Source organism: Bidens hawaiensis, unplaced genomic scaffold (assembly GCF_021521415.1).
Source record: "Bidens hawaiensis isolate Kalapana, Puna unplaced genomic scaffold, B.hawaiensis_p1.1 tig00012231_1, whole genome shotgun sequence".
NCBI lineage: Eukaryota > Viridiplantae > Streptophyta > Magnoliopsida > Asterales > Asteraceae > Bidens > Bidens hawaiensis.
Genome location: NW_027491990.1, coordinates 436,949 through 456,056, shown reverse-complemented (window position 1 = coordinate 456,056; position 19,108 = coordinate 436,949). Strand labels below are relative to the sequence as shown.

The following is a 19,108-nucleotide window of genomic DNA, read 5'->3' as shown; positions in this document are numbered from 1 at the left end:
AATCCATAGCTACCATTTTTGTCACCCCTATCCCTCCCTCTATATTGGATTTCATTTTCCATTATCATGTAGGTAGATTAGTCATTTCATTATAATAATTAGACTATATGTTGTCGTTAAAGCGGGCATGCGAATTTATCCAATTATATTATGTTACGTGGTGCTGACTGGACTTGACTCTTCAACCCTTGTCGATCGCGCCACTAGTGAATTCACCCCGTTGTCGTTTGCGCCCACTGAATTCATCTATTCGCGAGCCAACCCATCAATTTTCTTCCTTTAGCCCAGGCGAGCACGCTCGCCCGGGGTCGTGGCGCCCACTCGCGGTGAGTGGTGAAGCAAGGGTCTTGTGGTGTTCGTGGCTGATGTGGCTCACGCCACTCGTTGAAGCCGGTTGCTCGCTTGCCACAACACATAGCCTTACAATGTCTTAATTAGGAAAATGATAAAAACAATAGAACCACATAATTGCATGTAATACTCTGAATGTGATGCGTAATGTAAGATAATTAATTTCCTTCAACAAACACTATATACAATGGGTACGGCTATTATATAGTTTATGTAGTTCATAACATATTATTGGTTCTGAATCAAACAAAAACATACAATGAAATGATCAAGGTGATCGTTTATTTCAAAAGGAAAACGCACTCACACAAATATATAAAAAAAAACTCTAGGTACAAAAAAGAATGAACAAGGGAACCATGCCAAACCAACTAGGAACAAAAAAAAATCCAAAAGACACACAGTTCACACACAAACACACAGTTACCGACATTTGAACTACTTTAATAACAAGTCCCAATTGAAGTTGTGTTGTATTGGTGTTTCACTTGTGGTTGATGTTGATGTTTGTGGGGCCGGAAAAACTGTCGGCAATGAATCAAAAGTCTCCCATTGTGTGGTAACCACAACTCCACCTCTCGACGGCGCTTGTTGTTCACTCGCCACCATTGTTGGTGGTGCAAATTTCCCAACTGACCGCTTAGATTGCGGGTGGTTGTGGTGGTTAGTGTGTCCGTTTGTTTGGTTAATCCGAGGTTGTGATGTCGTGTTTTTAACCTTTAAAGCATCAAGTGTTTCAACGTATCTTTGTACCTTTTCCACCTTCAGTTTTGTTACATAATAATTTGTCAAATTAGTGTTTAACTTTTAATCAAGAAAATTAATTAAGCATAATCCTGTCATACCTGTAATTTCTTCTGCCGATTAACATCTCCTTCGACCTTAATTTCGTCAAGTTTAAGAAGCTGATTCATCAACAAATCGATCAAATCCGACACCGTCTTGTCGGCCACTTTCCCTCCTTTCGATATCACCGATTCAAGCGCCGACACCTTTAAATGGCCATCCCATTAATTTTTTTAAAGACAAATTTCTTTTACTTCCGACTTAGACCCATAAACTCATTAATTTTATAAAATTAATATTGATACCTGGCCGGCAAGCCGCTCGACCTCGCGACTAACATTCGCCATTGATTCTGCCACCTTTTCTTTTATTGCGTTCTTTCTAGCTTCAATCTGCCGTCTTTCTCGGCTGATTGGATCTTCCAAAACCACCATTTTTGACTTATCCTTTACACCCACAACATCCAAAAATGTTTTGGAAGCCCTCTCTTTATCCTTGTATATTATCTTTTGATCTTCATGGTGCAATCCGGTCGGACCGGTTAACATCTTCTTCAATTCACCTTTTGCACAAAAAAAATTATAAAAATGTTTCGTTTTCAGCATGATCAGTTTTGCTATTCAAAAGTGGCTGCAGCACAACTAGTTGTCCATTTACCTGTCTCTCTAGTTGTCCATTTACTTGTCTCTTGCAGCTTTATTTAAAGTAAACCGTTTTAATTTAATGGTAAAATATGAATTTTGTTGATTACCTTTTATATACAAAAACTTAACATTCATCATTCATCAGAAAAAAAGAAAAAAATGTTTGAATCATTTATAAGTCGTTAATTACTTACCAAATGTGGCTGTGGAGTTGATGATGATTTCGTGGTATATTGACCCGTACTTGACCCGAACCCGAATCTTTGGCGGGGGAACCCGGTAGGTTTCCTCATCCGGGTCACGCTTCTGGACCAGCATTCCACCGGGCCGGACCTCCCACTCGTTTTCGCCGGCGGCGGTCAACTCCGTTGTTTTAGTCCTCATCCGCATCATCTTCGGTGTGATATTGTAACGATTGACTCGGATTATCCGGAAAATCTGTGAATAAATTCAGATCAAAGGGTTGACTTTTCAACAATGATGACGTCAGTTACAACACAACCCCATTTCCGACCGACAGAAATGAAACCTAGCTCCACGCCGGCGGGTAGGATTTAGATCTCTGGTGAATTCTTGGCGGTGGCTGAAGAAACCAATGAAGATGCGAATATTAATAATAAAGGATTGATATTAAAAGGGGATTATTATTATTATTATTGTTATTAATTAAAGGGTTAGAGAAGAGTGGAAGGTAGGGATAGGGAGATGAAAACTAAATGAAAATGAATGGACAGCGAACAAAACACAAGAGTTGGAGTCTATGTTTTATGTTCAACTGGCTGATTTGGAATTATTAATTCTACATAAATAATAATATTGATTGTTCTGGTCTTTCTAATATTAAAATTAGTAGATTGGGTGAAAGCTTAAAATTATGTTAACATAGCTTGAGTTTTGATAGGGGTTTTAATTTATGCTAATAATTAAATAGTAGTTAGTATGATAATTCTTTCATGCTTTTTTTTATGTTAACTTACTGTATGTCACTTTAATACTATGATTTTTATATGTTTCTTGTTATAACTTTAATTGTCGCTTAACAAAAATTATTTATACCATTCATTTGGGTCTTTTTTTTAAACTCGTATAGGCTACTTGAATCACTAAAACCGACCCTGATTTTATCTGTACAATAATTTTTTATGAACTGGTTTTGACTAGTAAAATATTCGGAGCATATAACGTTACTACCAAGATCATTCTGCATTTGCAATTTACAAGAAAGCATTTTCAGTTTTTTTTTTACCCACCACGATTTTTGTTTAATTCCTTGTTCTATTATTGTGACATGATGTTTTTGTATGTACATTAAAAACGCTAGCATGCATTTTTGTTTCTCCACTCTCTCACTTTTTTTATTTCTTTTTCTAAGTTTCAATTGCCATTGTTTTTTGCATAATCAATTCAACATTAGAAATTATTACTTTATAATTATTGACCAATATTTAGTAATACTAATATAAATCGGTTGTTACACTTCACTTGCACACACTGTTACTGTTACATCATTTTGCGTACAGTTATGACATTTTGCTCTGGTCACAATCGTGTCAAACAAGCCGACGAACCACTCAGGGTTGTGTAGGAGGCTCTGACCGATATTAGATATACACACGATGCCTCACGGCCCGCCATTTCAATTGAGGTCGAGGAGGAGGAGCCTCCAGTGTTACCAATTCATTTGTAATCATAGTTTGTATCAAATACCCCTGAGCACCCCTGACTAATGTGGATTATTAACTTACAACATCACACCACACGCATTATTGATTGGACATTTATGCTACCTTAGGAATTCAGATCATAGTACCATGAGTCGACACTTGAGTTTTTCTCCGCCTTCTAACATGAGCCTGGTAGCCTCACGAGAGGTACTTCACTTATTTTCAGTTTGGATCGCCGATTTCATCATGTATCCATCATCGAGTTTGCTATATTGATAGGGATATACACGTAGTAGGAGATGACATGGGCGATATTTACAGAGAGCTTACGACGTGTGGTCCATATGGAGAGCCCATTGGAACAAACGACCAGGAAATTGAAGGAATTTTCGAGGACTTTGTAGATAAAGAGTTTAGACAAAGCATTCCAATCTCACAGATTAAGGACCCTGTGATCCGTTTTCTACATCAAATCATTGCTTATACGATAATCGAGTGTCATATAGGTATCTTGAATGGCAATTAGTTAGATCTTTCCACTTTGTACAGCTTGCTAGAGACGGTGGCAGCCGAACCGGGCCACAATATGATTTCATCATTGGCACGGTCAACGAGGTCGTGTGAGGTCTCTAAGTCTACTATGGGCTCTTTTATTTCTAGACTCACTTGGATTCTGCGAGTTTTCTATGATTACCCACTAGAGCAGCTGTGAATACGTTATATACGTTATATCGAGCCCGAGATCTAGTCGCAATTAGATACGTCAATTCGTAAATACGTTAAGGAATACTTTATTGATACGTTATGAATGAATACATTAGGCCTGGAGAGAATCCGGCATGATAACGTTACATCAGGGATAAATATGGCATAGATATCTATGCACATTCACAATGGAAGACCTATATATAGGTAGTACTCATTCGTTAAATGCATCTAACAAATGAGGCCTCTCATTTGGTAGACATACCTAACGAATGAGACTTCCAATAGGGGATGTCCTCCATTCGCTAAACACTCTTAGCGAATGGACATTAAATTAGCGAATGAGCTTTCATTTGTTACACTGTAGTAACAAATGAGCTCACTAACTTAACGAATGAGTTAGTCTATAACGAATGGACCTTATTCGCTAAACATGCTTAGCGAATGAGCCATATTACAATAAATATAAAGACTAAACTACCCCAGTCTATTCGATCAACTGCGAACAACAAATCATGCACTAACATCTATCAACGTCATATTGATTGTTGCTAAATCAAATTTATTAATAGTGGATTGTCTCGGCATATTGGTTTAGTTTGATTTTATTGTTACTTGCAAAGATTTAAAATTTATAAAATTTTTAATTGACAAACTTGTTCACCATTCATACTTTTTAAATGCAAAATGTCTTTTTGGTGAACAAGATCTTAAAAAGCTTTATCCATGTTGGAAGACCGTTTTTCGTTTTTTCGTTTTTCGTTATTTTTTCTGCAAATTTTTCTCATATTGTTTATATTTTTAGGGGGAGAAAATTAGAAAAATCCAAAAATATTGAAAAATCAAAAAATATTATGTTTTCTGTATGAAAAATATAAAAATACAAAAATGTCATTAATTTTGAAACTTATAAAATTTGAGAAATGTGATCCGACATATATAGGAAATGATAGTACATTGACTTAGAGACCTGAATAAATTAGACTAAAAATTATCGTAAGATTAATTGCATCATGTGTATGATAGGTTTAACAAATCGTATAGGAGCTGAAAATATATAAACCTAAATACTAGCCAAATCTAGTGGTACGACATCTTGATGCATAGTTATATCTGCTTTGAGGTATAAAAGTTTAAAGATTGCTTTATGTACATGCGTTAATTTTGCAAAGAAATTCAACTTATGTTTCTTTTTATTTTGAAAAGAAATTCAACTTTATTTTTTCTTTATTCTTGCTTAAGTTTTGGATCCTCTCTGCGTGTAGTAATACCGATCTGAGGGTTAAGGCCTAAGTATTCTGCTTTATTTTCTTGGTTTTTCGTATAAGCCTTAGACTTTCTTTACGCGATAATACGGGATTATCCGAATTGATTGTTATGGCCTTATACAACTTCAAATTATTTTATTATTTAATTTTGTTAAAATGGAACCTTATCTGCGTGTAGTAATACACATCTTAAGGGAAAATTTTAACCTTCAGCTTTATTTTCTTTTTGTTATATTATGAAAGTGTTGTAGACATGCGCATACGTAGGATCAACAATAGAATTATCGGCTTGAACTTCAAAGTGCAGAATCCAAAGAAGTCGAAAACACACAAGAATCTTTAGTATCCATTCTATTAACTTCAAAGGATTAATACAATAGGTTTTGACACTATCAAAGTACAAGATCACTCAATCTCTCTCACAAGCTCTATTTTTTGTTACAAAGATGGAGGTAACGGGTTTGAGAACTTTATCTCAAACGCTTTAGGTTTTAACCCTATTTTTTTGAACCCTATAATATTATATTAGAAATGTTGAATCAAAACCCTAAGGAATCTGTTAATTATACTACTGGCCAATACATGTTTAAAAAACTCCCACATAATTCAATTTCATCAAATAAAGCCTCTCAAGATTCTGATTTTTACGAAACAATCAAATAAAAATTATGGAAGCGCTAAAACCAAAAAGGGAATTTAGAATCTGCTAAGCAACTAAATATAGCTAAAAAACATGTGAAATTTTAGAAAAATCATGGATATTTGATTATGGTGCTACAAACACGAAGACTTTCGAACTATCAGACATAATTTCAAAATCGAAACCCAAGATTAATCACAATAAATCCGCAAGCGGGGGAATAGTTCCCATAAAGGGAGGGGGAACTATTGAAATTTCCCTCACATTAAAACTTTCAAAATCTCTTTGTATCCTATCTTTGTCACATAAACTGTTATCTATCACTCATGTAACAAAGGAACTTAATTGCTCGGTATTACTGCACCCCACGTTTTGTATTTTGCAGGACATCAGGACGGGAGTGATTATTGGGCGTGACACTGAACGTCAAGGATTGTAATATGTGGACGAAGTGACTCAACATGGCGATGCTAGCTTATGGAACTACTAATCGAGAAGTTTGGTTATAGAATAGAAGATTATGACACCCATCTATCGGTTATTTACATCTTTTGTTTCCAAAATTATTTCCTTTAAATGCGACATTAAACTGTGAAGCTTGTGTTTTGGCTAAAAGTCATAAACATACCTTTAAACCGAATAACATAAAAGTTAATTTACTTTTTTCCCTTATCCATTCAGACGTATGGGGACTGGCAGAGGTTATTGGGGGGACAAAATTTTTGGTTTTTCATTCTTTTTGTTGATGATTGCACTCGTATGAAATGGATTCGTTTTCTAAAACAAAAATATGAATTCTTTGATAAATTTATAACTTTTATGCCATGATACAACCACAGTTTAAAACCAACATTCAATTTTTTCGGTCTAATAAGGGGGGGGGGGGGGGTTCGTTAATACATCAGTGACACAGTTTTGTCAAGAAAAAGGAATAATTCACCAAACGCATTGTTCAACCCCCCCCCCCTCGAGTAGAACAGGACAATCGAACGAAAAAATCGCATTATTTTAGAAATAACAGGATGTGACATTCGTCAATTTTCGATTCGTGTTCGTATTGTAAACCCGACTCGTTGGGTCGTTTCGATGTATTAAGTATATTTTAATAAAGTGATTCCCGACATTTAATGTTCTTTATTCGTTGTTCGTTGTTATGCTTATAAATTCTCGAACCTTAACGTTAATCGAGCCGCGCGAGTAAAACGCGTAAATAATCCAAAACCGAAGACCTTATAATATAAAGTTTGGGCAAAAAGTGTAAACTCTAAAAACTTATTATAGCTTAAAAGATATTAAACATCATTTAAAATGTTTATGAAACTGCAGAGTCCAAAGTGTAAATAATATTTAAATTATATTATTAAATAAACCCAACCCTATCCCGTCCCCCCGCCCTACCTCACGTTTTTCGGGCCGCCGGAATCGGCGCCGGAGGTAACCCAAACACCACCAAACTTCGTCGTTTTTACCAAATAAATATGTAAACGCGTTTCTCCGTCAATATAAAACATTAACCAACAAGTTAATAGCGTTTATTCGCCGTAAATAGACCCGTAATGGTCGCCGGAAAATCCGGATAATCAAATCAACGAATTAATGTGAAGACGCTCCTCCACCTAGTATAAATAGACGCCTAAACTCATAAACAACTCGCTCATTCCTCTCAATCCCCCTCTAATACACCGATTTGTCTGTAATTGGGAGCTTTCTTATTACTTTTCCGACAAATGGGTTTCGGTCAAAACAAAACCTTATAAGGTAATTAGTATATGCTTGTTAATGTCGTTACACCAATAAACAAAACCCCTAGTCTAATTATAACGAACATGGAACAGAAACCCCAATTGATAAATTAGGGTTTATGTTCTTGAAGATGAAGAAGATGAAGTTGAACATCTGTTTAAAGTAAACTCTTTCCATAACTTCATTGAATTGCTTCCTAGTCCAACTGGTTAAATCGTTAACATTGTAAACATGAGACCCGGGTTCGAAACCCGGGTCATGCGTTTTTTTTTTCTTTTTGTGTTGGGCCCTGTATTGTTATTATTATTATTATTAAAATCCATTTCAAAGCTAATGGTATATTTAAGTATTAAAAACCATACTATAAACAAATATTGTCACCAGAGCAGTTGGATAATACCCAGAACTTATACCACCAAGACCCGGGTTCGAAACCCGGGTCAATTGCATATTTTTTTTTATTAAACATTTTTCCAGTTTATTATTAATTAATAAATCATTTTAATCAAATAATAATCAAAATAAATTTATAAAAACCTTTTTAAATTAAATAAAAATTATGTAAATTAACTATAAAATATATCTCACCATTTTACATATAAATATCAAGTTTCTCGTTTTCATAAGTCGTTATTAAAAATCGTGTAATAATCGCAAAGTAAACTTTAATTCTCTAAAAATCGTTTTGTTAAAGCAACAATTATATTTTCGACTTGTAAACAAAAGTTCAAGCTTTTCGAACATATAAACTTTGTTTTCTCGCCATTAAAGTGCTTAAATTGTACTAATAACCAAGTTGTCGTTAAAACATAAATAATAATATAATAACCTAAGAGCCATAAGATTCGTAATAAAATAATAACTATCTTCTAAAACTATCATACAATTAAACAACCTTAAAATCCCGATGGAATAGCCGTTAAAAGTCATGTTTATTCTTATTTATAGTTCGTACGGATTGATTGCTTCGGTTCCTTTGACGCCTTCAAGTTATTATTTTTCCTTTTTCACATCAATTACTAAGGTGAGTTTTTCACCACCCCGTTTTAATGTTTTAATGTTTTGGGGTAGCATATGTATCCTTATAAAGATTCAAGTGTTATTTCTTCTATTACAAAACTACAATTCGTATATGGACTTGTGTGTTACTTGTATTACTTGCACGAATATTACTTGCACGATTGGGAAGCCTCATTAAGTATGATCATACGCCCCCTCTGCACTCTGGTCCATTTGTATCGAGTGGAAAATGGCCTCATTATCCAAGTACGTTGGTTGTTACCAATTGGAAAGGACCTTACTTGCGCGATTATCCAAGTACGTTGGTTATACCAACTGGAAAGGACTTACTTGCTCGTTTATCACATGTCTATGAATTGTATGGTTTTTATGTACGTATTTAAACTGTGGAAACTCACCAGCTATATTTATTTATAGCTGACCATATTTTATACATATGTTGCAGGTACCGTGATTAGAGGTTGAAGTATTGAAGACACTTAGATTACTTAGGGTATTTCAATAAAAGAACTATTGTTATGGTTATGTTTTGGTTTGAACTTGTATTGTTACTTTCGAACTTGTGTTACTTGGTTTATTAAATGAATTAATGTTATTATGGTCACTTAATAGTGCCACGTGTGTTTGAGCAATCTGTGCGTCACACTTGGGCGTTTCCGCTTAAGCCGGGGTGTTACAGATTGGTATCAGAGTCGTGGCTTTAAGATAGGACATTAGACGTAGTGTTCTAGTTTAGCTATAGCTTAATTGTTTAAATTATTTAATTTGCATGATTAGAAAATTATGTGGACCTTTATTTGATTGTTTGAACGCACTTACTATTATTGCTATATTGCTTAATTCGTTTACGCCTCATGTACATAAAGCACACACAAGTCCAAGGCTTATGCCTAAAAGCAAAAAAAAATTTCAAAATTTTCAATTATGGTGTTCCGATAATTCTCTGCATAAAGATGACTCGTCGTGGCGGGTATGTACTAACTGGAAGGGGGACGTGCTTGTTTCCCGAACTCTTGACACCAAGGTTCATGAAACCTAAGGATAAGCAATGCGCATAAATCCCAATCAGCCGCGGGACCTGGTTGCTTACCTGGAGAGTTCGGGAAGGACATGAAACTTATTAGGCCAAAGCATACTACACCAAACGCCATACGATTCACCACTTTATGTTTTCAACCGTGATCATGTCCTCTTTGTGATAAGGATATGGTTGCACTCTTAGGGGTCATACAAGTCATGGTGGTTCATGCAACGTGTGACTCCGACCCTCTATGTTTTACAATGTGTTTTAACCGAAAGTCTGTCAAGTCGTGGTGATACACGAATAGCCAGCTTTTGGTTTGATTTACTTTCGAAATTTCGATGTTGTGTGGAACACAAGAGTCCATGGTGGTTCATGAAAAACTCTATGTTTCTCACAACACTTATTGTATCTATGATTTTTATATTTTAACAAACGTTTCAAAAGATTTATTTTCTTTATGTATATCATACATTATTCCGAGTCTCACGATTTTCGTCACCCTTGTTCGCAGAATGGCTTCCCGCAACCTTAAGCGTCGATCATCTAGCAGCAAGATAACCTCCCAGATTACCAAGAACTTGACCGCGGTCCTCCCTAATATCATGACCCAGATGCACCAGACATCATGGCCAACGTTAACCCTCCTCCTCCCCCACCTTCAGCTCCCGTTGTAACCTGTAAGAACTTTACTGTTGCCAAACCTACCAAGTTTAATGGGACTCAAGGTGCCACTACCCTACTTCAGTGTTACAAAAAGATGGAAAGCGTGTTTTACCAAATTGAATGTCCTGATGATAAGCGAACCCAATTTGCTACAGGTATGTTCGAGGAAGGCGCACTTACATGGTGGGTCAAGGAAAAGTCGACCCGTGGTGTTGAAGCTGCCATGGCCTTGCCATAGAACGAATTGAAGGATCTTATGACCCAAGAGTTTTGTCCTCCAAACGAGCTCATGAATTTGGAGGCTGTCACACCCCGACTAGCACAATGCGGAAGCGTAAAACGGGAATGTAACAGATACCTCTGGTATCAACACATTGTTTATAAAGAAACATTACAAACTAATTTACAATATATTACATTTCTTTGTTCTATCATTGTTTTACCGTCAAGGTGATACAAACAAAACTAGTTTGTTAACTATACATTCTTACTACTATCGCCCTTGCTTCTATTCACATAGCATCAACCACACACCTCAGGCAAGTAACAGATCACCAAATCATTCCGATTTAGGTACACCTGAAAAGCAGTTTAAAACGGGTCAACTACTAGAGTTGGTGAGTTTCACGACTTTCAAGAAAACAGTAATGAGTATTCACAAGTCAACACTTGTAATCATGAAATAAGTATGTATGTATGTAAATGATGTATGTGATGTAATTATGCTAAGCTACAGTGAAGCCTTGACTGTATGTGCTGCGTGCATCCATTTCCCACGCTCCATCAACCACTGTGGCCCCTTTCCGCCCACAACATGCCCCGGTAGCTATGTCTAACACTACATAGCCTGTTTGTATAAATATGGTCATGTGCAAACGGCGCTATGTGACACGGCAACCAGGCCGATTCCGTTTGGGTTTGTCAAACCAATAGTACTATTCACAAGCCACCGGCTCGAAGTTAATCACTGTGATCGTGGGGACTTTCGTGTGTTAGCAATTAGATAATTCACATCAGTACATGTTTCAGGTATGTATATGTAATCAAACATGCTTTTCACCCCAAAAGTTCGTAAAACAGTTTAAAAGTGGGGTCATGAAACTCACGGTTTAGTAGATAATCAATACTGTATCAGCTAGTGGTGTGTTCGGTCTGCTATCAATAGTTCCTATAATCAATATTATAATAATATGAATATTATAATATTATTATAATCTCAATACTAAACTGGGCTGTATAGCTAATCTGGGTGTAGCTGGAACGCCCAGAAAGTGGCAATAGGCTTAGGTTGTGATGTTGTTCAATGTCTAATACTTAAAACTGAACTTGGCTCAGATTCTCGTTTTCCCAGCTGGGCCAAGTTGTTCGTTTACACGTTCAGAAAACAGTTATGGGAAAATAAGCTTGGGTAAATGTATTGGTTAACAAAATGATTAAGTTGTAAAGAAAGATCACATACTAGGGTCCCGGATTAGCCACGGGGCCCGTTTCCGTTTATACAGTTTGATTTGAGAAGAAACGCGCACAATCCACCCGGATTGTCCAGGTTTCTCATAGAAAAGTTCATTTTTACTTAATTAGCCCAAAAATATGATTTTTAATCACCATTGGTGTTTTGATATTCCCGCAGATTCACTAGTCGCGAACTTGCCGGTTTTTATAAAAACTGAATTTGTTTAATATTCAGATTAGCATAATTAATTAACCGTTAATCATTAAATTATGAAAATTTAACCACTTATCAATTAAAATATGTAGATTTTAATAAAAATATTTCTGGAATTTATTTACTGATTTATTAATTTATAAAAATTCATTTTATCAGCTATATTTCGCCTGAAAATCGTCCGTTTACCCCAAACAATTTCCAAAATTCCACAAAAATTCCTGAATACTCAAATCATGTCCCAAAACAACCTGTATCAATTCCAGAATGTAAAAATCTTGTGCAATATTCTTTTCGGCCCAAATTCGGCTGTAAAAACTCACACGAACGCAAATAAACAAAACACCTTTAAACTTCTCAAAATGATCCCAAAATTCATATGTGATCAAAATACATCAAATCTGAGTTCCCAGAAAAATTTCATAATTTTTGAAGTATTTTAGCTATTTTTCTCAAATAAACGTCCCAATTCGGTAATAAATTCACCAAATAATCTCGGATGGTTGAAAAATTACCAAATTTGAACAGGGACTTATTGACATGGTCCCTGATGTCCCTGAAAAATTTCAAGTCCTAAAAATATGCACATCACAACCTTAACCTAAATAGCCCGTAAGCGAGTGTTTCGGCATTACCTTAGCGGGTTTGGCTCGTTTCCGACTTTTAATCAAGATTTCAGGTTCTTGTGCTTCTAAGCAAGCTAGGTACAAGTCCTATATCACAAACCAAGCAATATTTCATCAACATAACAGTCCTTAAGTTAGGGTTTCGGCTAGTGTACAAAAACGAACTTTTGAACCGTAAAAACGTCGTTTCAACCCTTTAATCCGTGTTTATGGCCAAAAAAACTATCAAAACAGGTTCCTTACCATGTGTATGATCAAAACATGTTGATGGACCATTTTTAGGATTTTTACACGGTTATGAATGATTTTTAGTAACTAATACATGTTTTTATGGTATTAAACAAGTTCAAAAGCTACTTATTTAAGCCCTTTACCTTAGGGTTTCTTGAGTTTTTGGCTGGAGAAGAAGTTTATGTCCAGAATTTTCAAGAAATAATGTTGAAAATATCATGTATCTAGTTTAAATGTGAAAGAATAAAAGGGGAGGCTGCTGCTGCGATCGGGCCATCATGTGCCCACTTTGGGCCCATTTTGGCCCAAGTTTCTTATTTCTCAAGCCCAAATACGAAAATCCCGGTCCAAATTTAGTTCGGTTTCGGTTTTTGGCGCAAAAAACTTATCGGGTGCGTTAAACAGTGCGAAAACGAGTGTTTTTCGGCTAGTTTTGTGTAAAACTATAAAAGCATACTATATGTTTGTAAAAATCAAAAATATTTTCACGGATCACTTAAAACATTTCAAATAAGTGTTTGGTAAGTCTTTTTCAGCTTAACAGATGATACAATGCTTGGTTTGTAACTATCTTTTGCGTTTAAATCTATAGCGGGTAGTTAAACGAGCATGTTTTCGTTTAACTTGTTCGCTATCAAACTAAGACCATATTTATAATATTTTAGCTTGCATAGATCGTATATCAATTATAGATGCCCCCCCCCGACATATCTGGGTCATAACTCGACCCGTTAGGTTAATCATTCGTTCGTTACACAATAAGCCGTTAAACGCTTATTCGGTTTGTGAATACCAAGGTGTATCCGGTTTTGTCACGAATGTCACGGAGGCTGAGTTTTGGAACCTCAAACAAGAGGGCGCTGAGCACTTGGCTTACACCACCCGTTTCAACGAGTTGAGCGTGCTAGTGCCGCATCTTGTTACCCCTACCTCGCGTGCCATCGAGAAATACATTAGGGGACTACCAAGGCAAATCCAAGATAGTGTCTTTAGTAGTTCACCTAAGGAACTTGGCGATGCGATTAAACTAGCCACAACCCTAACCGACAACCATGTCAAAGCCGGGACTTTGACATTAAAATCATCCAATAAACCGATCGAAAGACCCGATGCTGAACCCAAAGAACCCAAACTCGAATCATCCAAACCCGCATACTCCTCCCTCAACCGCAACAAGAAGCGCAAGAACTACGCGCTAACCCAACAACCCGCACCTTCAACCCAAGCCAACTCCATGCCACCTCTCAAGAAACCTTTGGCGGACCTCACCCGTTTTGTAGCACCTGCCAACGTCACCATCCCGCCTATGCCTCTTGCCGACAATGCACCCGTTGCAACCGTTACGGGCATCTTATCCCCACTTGTCGTGAAACCACCATAGCGGCTCCCCCGAGGGCTGCTCAATCAAACCCCCGACCCATGCCATACATCCAACCCATTAACCAAATGCGGGCTTGCTATAATTGTGATGAACTTGGCCACTTTCGTAGTGCGTGTCCACGACTCGCAAACGTGAACACACTTCGGCTGGCTCCTGCTCCGCAATTCCAGCTCCAAGCTTACCAAGCCTACCAAGCGATTCAGCCACAAGTTCCTCAATTGATGGCTAATCAAGCTCCACCATTGCTAGCTATTCAAGCACCTGCACCTCATGAGGCTCAAGCCGCTCAAGTCGCTCAAGCCGTTCAAGCTCCTCAAGATAACCGTGGGCGTGCTTTCATGATGAATGCCCACCAAGCGCAACAAAACGGCGATGTGGTGAACGGTACGTTTCTTGTAGACGACCACTTTGCTACCATTTTATTTGATACCGGTGCCGATATGAGTTTTGTGTCTTTTGAATTTGAGTCCTTGCTTGCTAAGCCCCGATCTAGACTTAAGAGCTCATACACTGTTGAAGTAGCGAATGGTAAATCCGTGACGATCGACTCCGTTATTCGAAGTTGCAAGATGAATCTTAATGGCCACACGTTCTCAATCGACCTCATCCCGATGCAATTGGGAAGTTTCGACATCATAGTAGGCATGGATTGGTTGTCCTCTCACCGTGCCGAAATTGTTTGCTTCGAGAAGATACTTCGTATTCCGATTGCCGATGGTCAAACCGTTCGTGTTATCGGTGAAAAGCCTTCTCCTTCGAGTCTTAACCTCATAACTTGTTTTCAAGCCCAAACATACTTGCGCAAGAAGTATGTTGCGTTCGTGGCTCACGTTGTTGAAAAGAAGGAGAAAAATATTGAAGACATTCCGGTTGTTCGCGAGTATCCCGAAGTGTTTCCCGATGACGTTTCTGGTCTTCCTCCCGTTCGAGAAGTCGAGTTCCGCATCGATCTTGTGCCTGGTGCAACTCCGATTGCAAAGGCTCCTTACCGTCTTGCACCCTCCGAGATGCAAGAATTGTCTACCCAACTCCAAGAACTTTCGGAAAAAGGGTTCATTCGCCCTAGTTCGTCTCCATGGGGTGCACCCGTTTTGTTCGTCAAGAAAAAAGATGGTTCCTTCCGTATGTGTATCGACTACCGCGAGCTCAACAAGCTTACGGTCAAGAATCGTTACCCCTTTCCTCGCATCGACGATCTCTTCGATCAACTTCAAGGAGCTTCTTGCTTCTCAAAGATTGATCTTCGTTCGGGTTATCATCAACTACGCGTGCATTAAGATGATGTACCCAAGACCGCCTTTCGAACTCGATACGGACATTACGGGTTTAGGGTTATGCCTTTTGGGTTAACCAATGCACCCGCGGTATTCATGGACCTCATGAACCGCGTATGCAAGCCATACTTAGATAAATTCGTGATTGTCTTTATTGATGATATCCTCATATATTCTAAGTCCAAAACCGAGCATACAAAGCACCTTCATTCCATCCTTGATCTCTTGAGGAAGCAACAACTTTACGCGAAGTTCTCGAAGTGTGAATTCTAGTTGAGCGAAATTCCGTTCTTGGGGCACATAGTAAACGAAAAGGGTATTCACGTTGACCCCGCCAAGGTCGAAGCCATCAAGAATTGGAAGACTCCAACCTCTCCTACCGAAGTTCGTTCATTTCTTGGCCTCGCGGGTTATTATCGTCGCTTCATCCTCAATTTTTCCAAGATCGCTTTGACCCTAACCGCTTTGACTCACAAAGATAAGCCTTTCGTGTGGGGGCCAAAGCAAGATGAAGCATTCCAAACTCTCAAACGTATGCTTTGCGATGCGCCGATCCTTGCTCTCCCCGAGGGCAACGAGGACTTTGTCTATTGCGATGCTTCTAATCAAGGCCTCGGTTGTGTCCTTATGCAACGAGGTAAATTCATCGCCTACGCTTCACGGCAACTCAAAGTTCATGAAAGGAATTACACGACGCATGATCTCGAGCTCGGTGCTGTGGTTTTTGCATTAAAAATTTGGAGACATTACCTCTATGGCACAAAATGTGTGGTATTCACCGACCACAAGAGTCTTCAACACATCTTTAACCAAAAAGATTTAAACATGCGGCAACGACGATGGGCCGAATTACTTAGTGATTACGACTGCGAAATTCGCTACCACCCCGGTAAAGCGAATGTTGTAGTCGATGCCCTTAGCCGAAAAACCCATGTGAAATCTATCTTGCTTCATAGTGTGACCGTCCAAACCGATCTCCAACTCCGAATCTTTGAAGCTCAACATGTCTCTGTCACCGAGGGTAATATGCACGACGAAATGTCTTGTGGCGCTGAGTTTCAACTCGAAACTAAGCGCAATGGTTTGTTGTATTACCTTAATCGTTTGTGGGTTCCCAATCGTGACGATCTTCGTACTTTCATCATGGACGAAGCTCATAAGTCGCGATATTCTATTCATCCTGGTGCGGATAAGATGTATTTCAACTTACGGTCCACATTTTGGTGGCCCGGTATGAAGAAAGACATTGCATTGTACGTCGCAAGGTGCCTTACTTGCGCTAAAGTTAAGGCCGAGCATCAGTGACCATCTGGTTTACTCGTGCAACCGCATATCCCGATCTGGAAATGGGAAGATGTGACCATGGATTTCGTGTTTAAAATTCCCACCACTCGAAACCGCCACGATGGAATTTGGGTTATTGTTGACCGTTTGACTAAGTCCGCACACTTCATTCCGATCAATGAAAAATTCTAAGTTGATGAAACCCAAATCACCGGTCCCGAACTTGTCCAAGAGATTGGTGAAACCCAAATCACCAATTTGGGTTATTATAAGTGTCGTTCTCCGATTTGTTGGAACGAGATTGGTGAAACCCAAATCACCGGTCCCGAACTTGTCCAAGAGACCACTGATCGAATCGCACAAATTCAACAAAATCTCTTAGCCGCTCGTAGTCGCCAAAAGAGCTACGCGGATAATCGTCGACGACCTCTCGAGTTTAATGTTGGTGATCGTGTTCTTCTCAAAGTATCTCCTTGGAAGGGTGTTGTTCGTTTCAGTAAGAAAGGCAAACTATCTCCTCGATATGTTGGACCTTTCAAAATTCTCAATCGTGTTGGTAGCGTGGCCTATACTCTTGAACTTCCGCAAGAACTCGCGAATATTCATCCGACGTTCCATGTGTCGAACCTTAAGAAATGCTTAGCCAAGGAAAATCTCCACATACCACTTGACGAAGTGCGCATCGATGAATCTATGCACTTTGTTGAGAAGCCGGTGGAAATTATGGACCGCATGGACAAAGAGACCAAACGTAGCCGTATACCTTTGGTAAAGGTTCGTTGGGAATCTAAACGAGGCGTTGAATTCACTTGGGAGCGGGAACACCAAATGCGAACTAAGTATCCCCATTTGTTTGATACAGATTCTTAAACCTAATTTCGGGACGGAATTTTCAAAAGTAGGGAATGTTGTGACATTCGTCGATTTTCGATTCGTGTTCGTATTGTAAACCCGAACCGTTGGGTCGTTTCGATGTATTAAATATATTTTAATAAACTGATTCCCGAAATTTAATGTTCTTTATTTGTTGTTCGTTGTTATGTTTATAAATTCTCGAACCTTAACGTTAATCAAGCCGCGCGAGTAAAACGCGTAAATAATCCAAAACCGAAGACCTTATAATATAAAGTTTGGGCAAAAAGTGTAAACTCTAAAAACTTATTATAGTTTAAAAGATATTACACATCATTTAAAATGTTTATGAAACTGCAGGGTCCAAAGTGTAAATAATATTTAAATTATATTATTAAATAAACCCAACCCTATCCCATCCCGCCCCCCCCCCCCCCCCCACCTCACGTTTTTCCGGCCGCCGGAATCAGCGCCGGAGGTAACCCAAACACCACCAAACTTCGTCGTTTTTACCAAATAAATATGTAAACGCGTTTCTCCGTCAATATAAAACATTAACCAACAAGTTAATTGCGTTTATTCGCCGTAAATAGACCCGTAATGGTCGCCGGAAAATCCGGATAATCAAATCAACGAATTAATGTGAAGACGCTCCTCCACCTAGTATAAATAGACGCCTAAACTCATAAACAACTCGCTTATTCCTCTCAATCCCCCTCTAATACACCGATTTGTCTGTAATTGGGAGCTTTCTTATTACTTTTCCGAAAAATGGGTTTCAGTCAAAACAAAACCTTATAAGGTAATTAGTATATGCTTGTTAATGTCGTTACACCAATAAACAAAACCCCTAGTCTAATTAATTATAACGAACATGGAACAGAAACCCCAATTGATAAATTATGGTTTATGTTCTTGAAGATGAAGAAGATGAAGTTGAACATCTGTTTAAAGTAAACTGTTTCCATAACTTCATTGAATTGCTTCCTAGTCCAACTGGTTAAATCGTTAACATTGTAAACATGAGACCCGGGTTCGAAACCGGGGTCAAGCGTTTTTTTTTTCTTTTTCTTTTTGTGTTGGGCCCTGTATTGTTATTATTATTATTATTAAAATCCATTTCAAAGCTAATGGTATATTTAAGTATTAAAAACCATACTATAAACAAATATTGTCACCAGAGCAGTTGGATAATACCCAGAACTTATACCACCAAGACCCGGGTTCGAAACCCGGGTCAATTGCATATATTTTTTATTAAACATTTTTCCAGTTTATTATTAATT

General features: G+C 38.0%; 1 protein-coding gene across 1 annotated transcript; it reads right to left on the bottom strand.

The window, feature by feature from the left end:
* Positions 1-608: 608 nt before the first annotated feature.
* On the bottom strand, positions 609-2,295 carry LOC143540453 (BAG family molecular chaperone regulator 2-like). Its single transcript, XM_077033508.1, has 4 exons — positions 1,976-2,295; positions 1,443-1,699; positions 1,197-1,343; positions 609-1,113 (listed from the first exon to the last, which is right to left on the bottom strand). The coding sequence occupies exons 1-4, from the start codon at positions 2,172-2,174 to the stop codon at positions 790-792; spliced, it is 927 nt and encodes a 308-aa protein (XP_076889623.1). The 5' UTR covers positions 2,175-2,295; the 3' UTR covers positions 609-789.
* Between the last annotated feature and the right edge of the window lie 16,813 nt (positions 2,296-19,108).

Bases quoted from the DNA above. Each gene is read 5' to 3' on its own strand.
- LOC143540453 (XM_077033508.1), bottom strand. From the start codon at position 2,174: ATGATGCGGATGAGGACTAAAACAACGGAGTTGACCGCCGCCGGCGAA. The intron at 1,700-1,975 runs GTAAGTAATTAA...TTTGTGCAAAAG, and splicing joins CAACTCCACAGCCACATTTG to GTGAATTGAAGAAGATGTTA. The intron at 1,344-1,442 runs GTATCAATATTA...GGCCATTTAAAG, and splicing joins TCGAGCGGCTTGCCGGCCAG to GTGTCGGCGCTTGAATCGGT.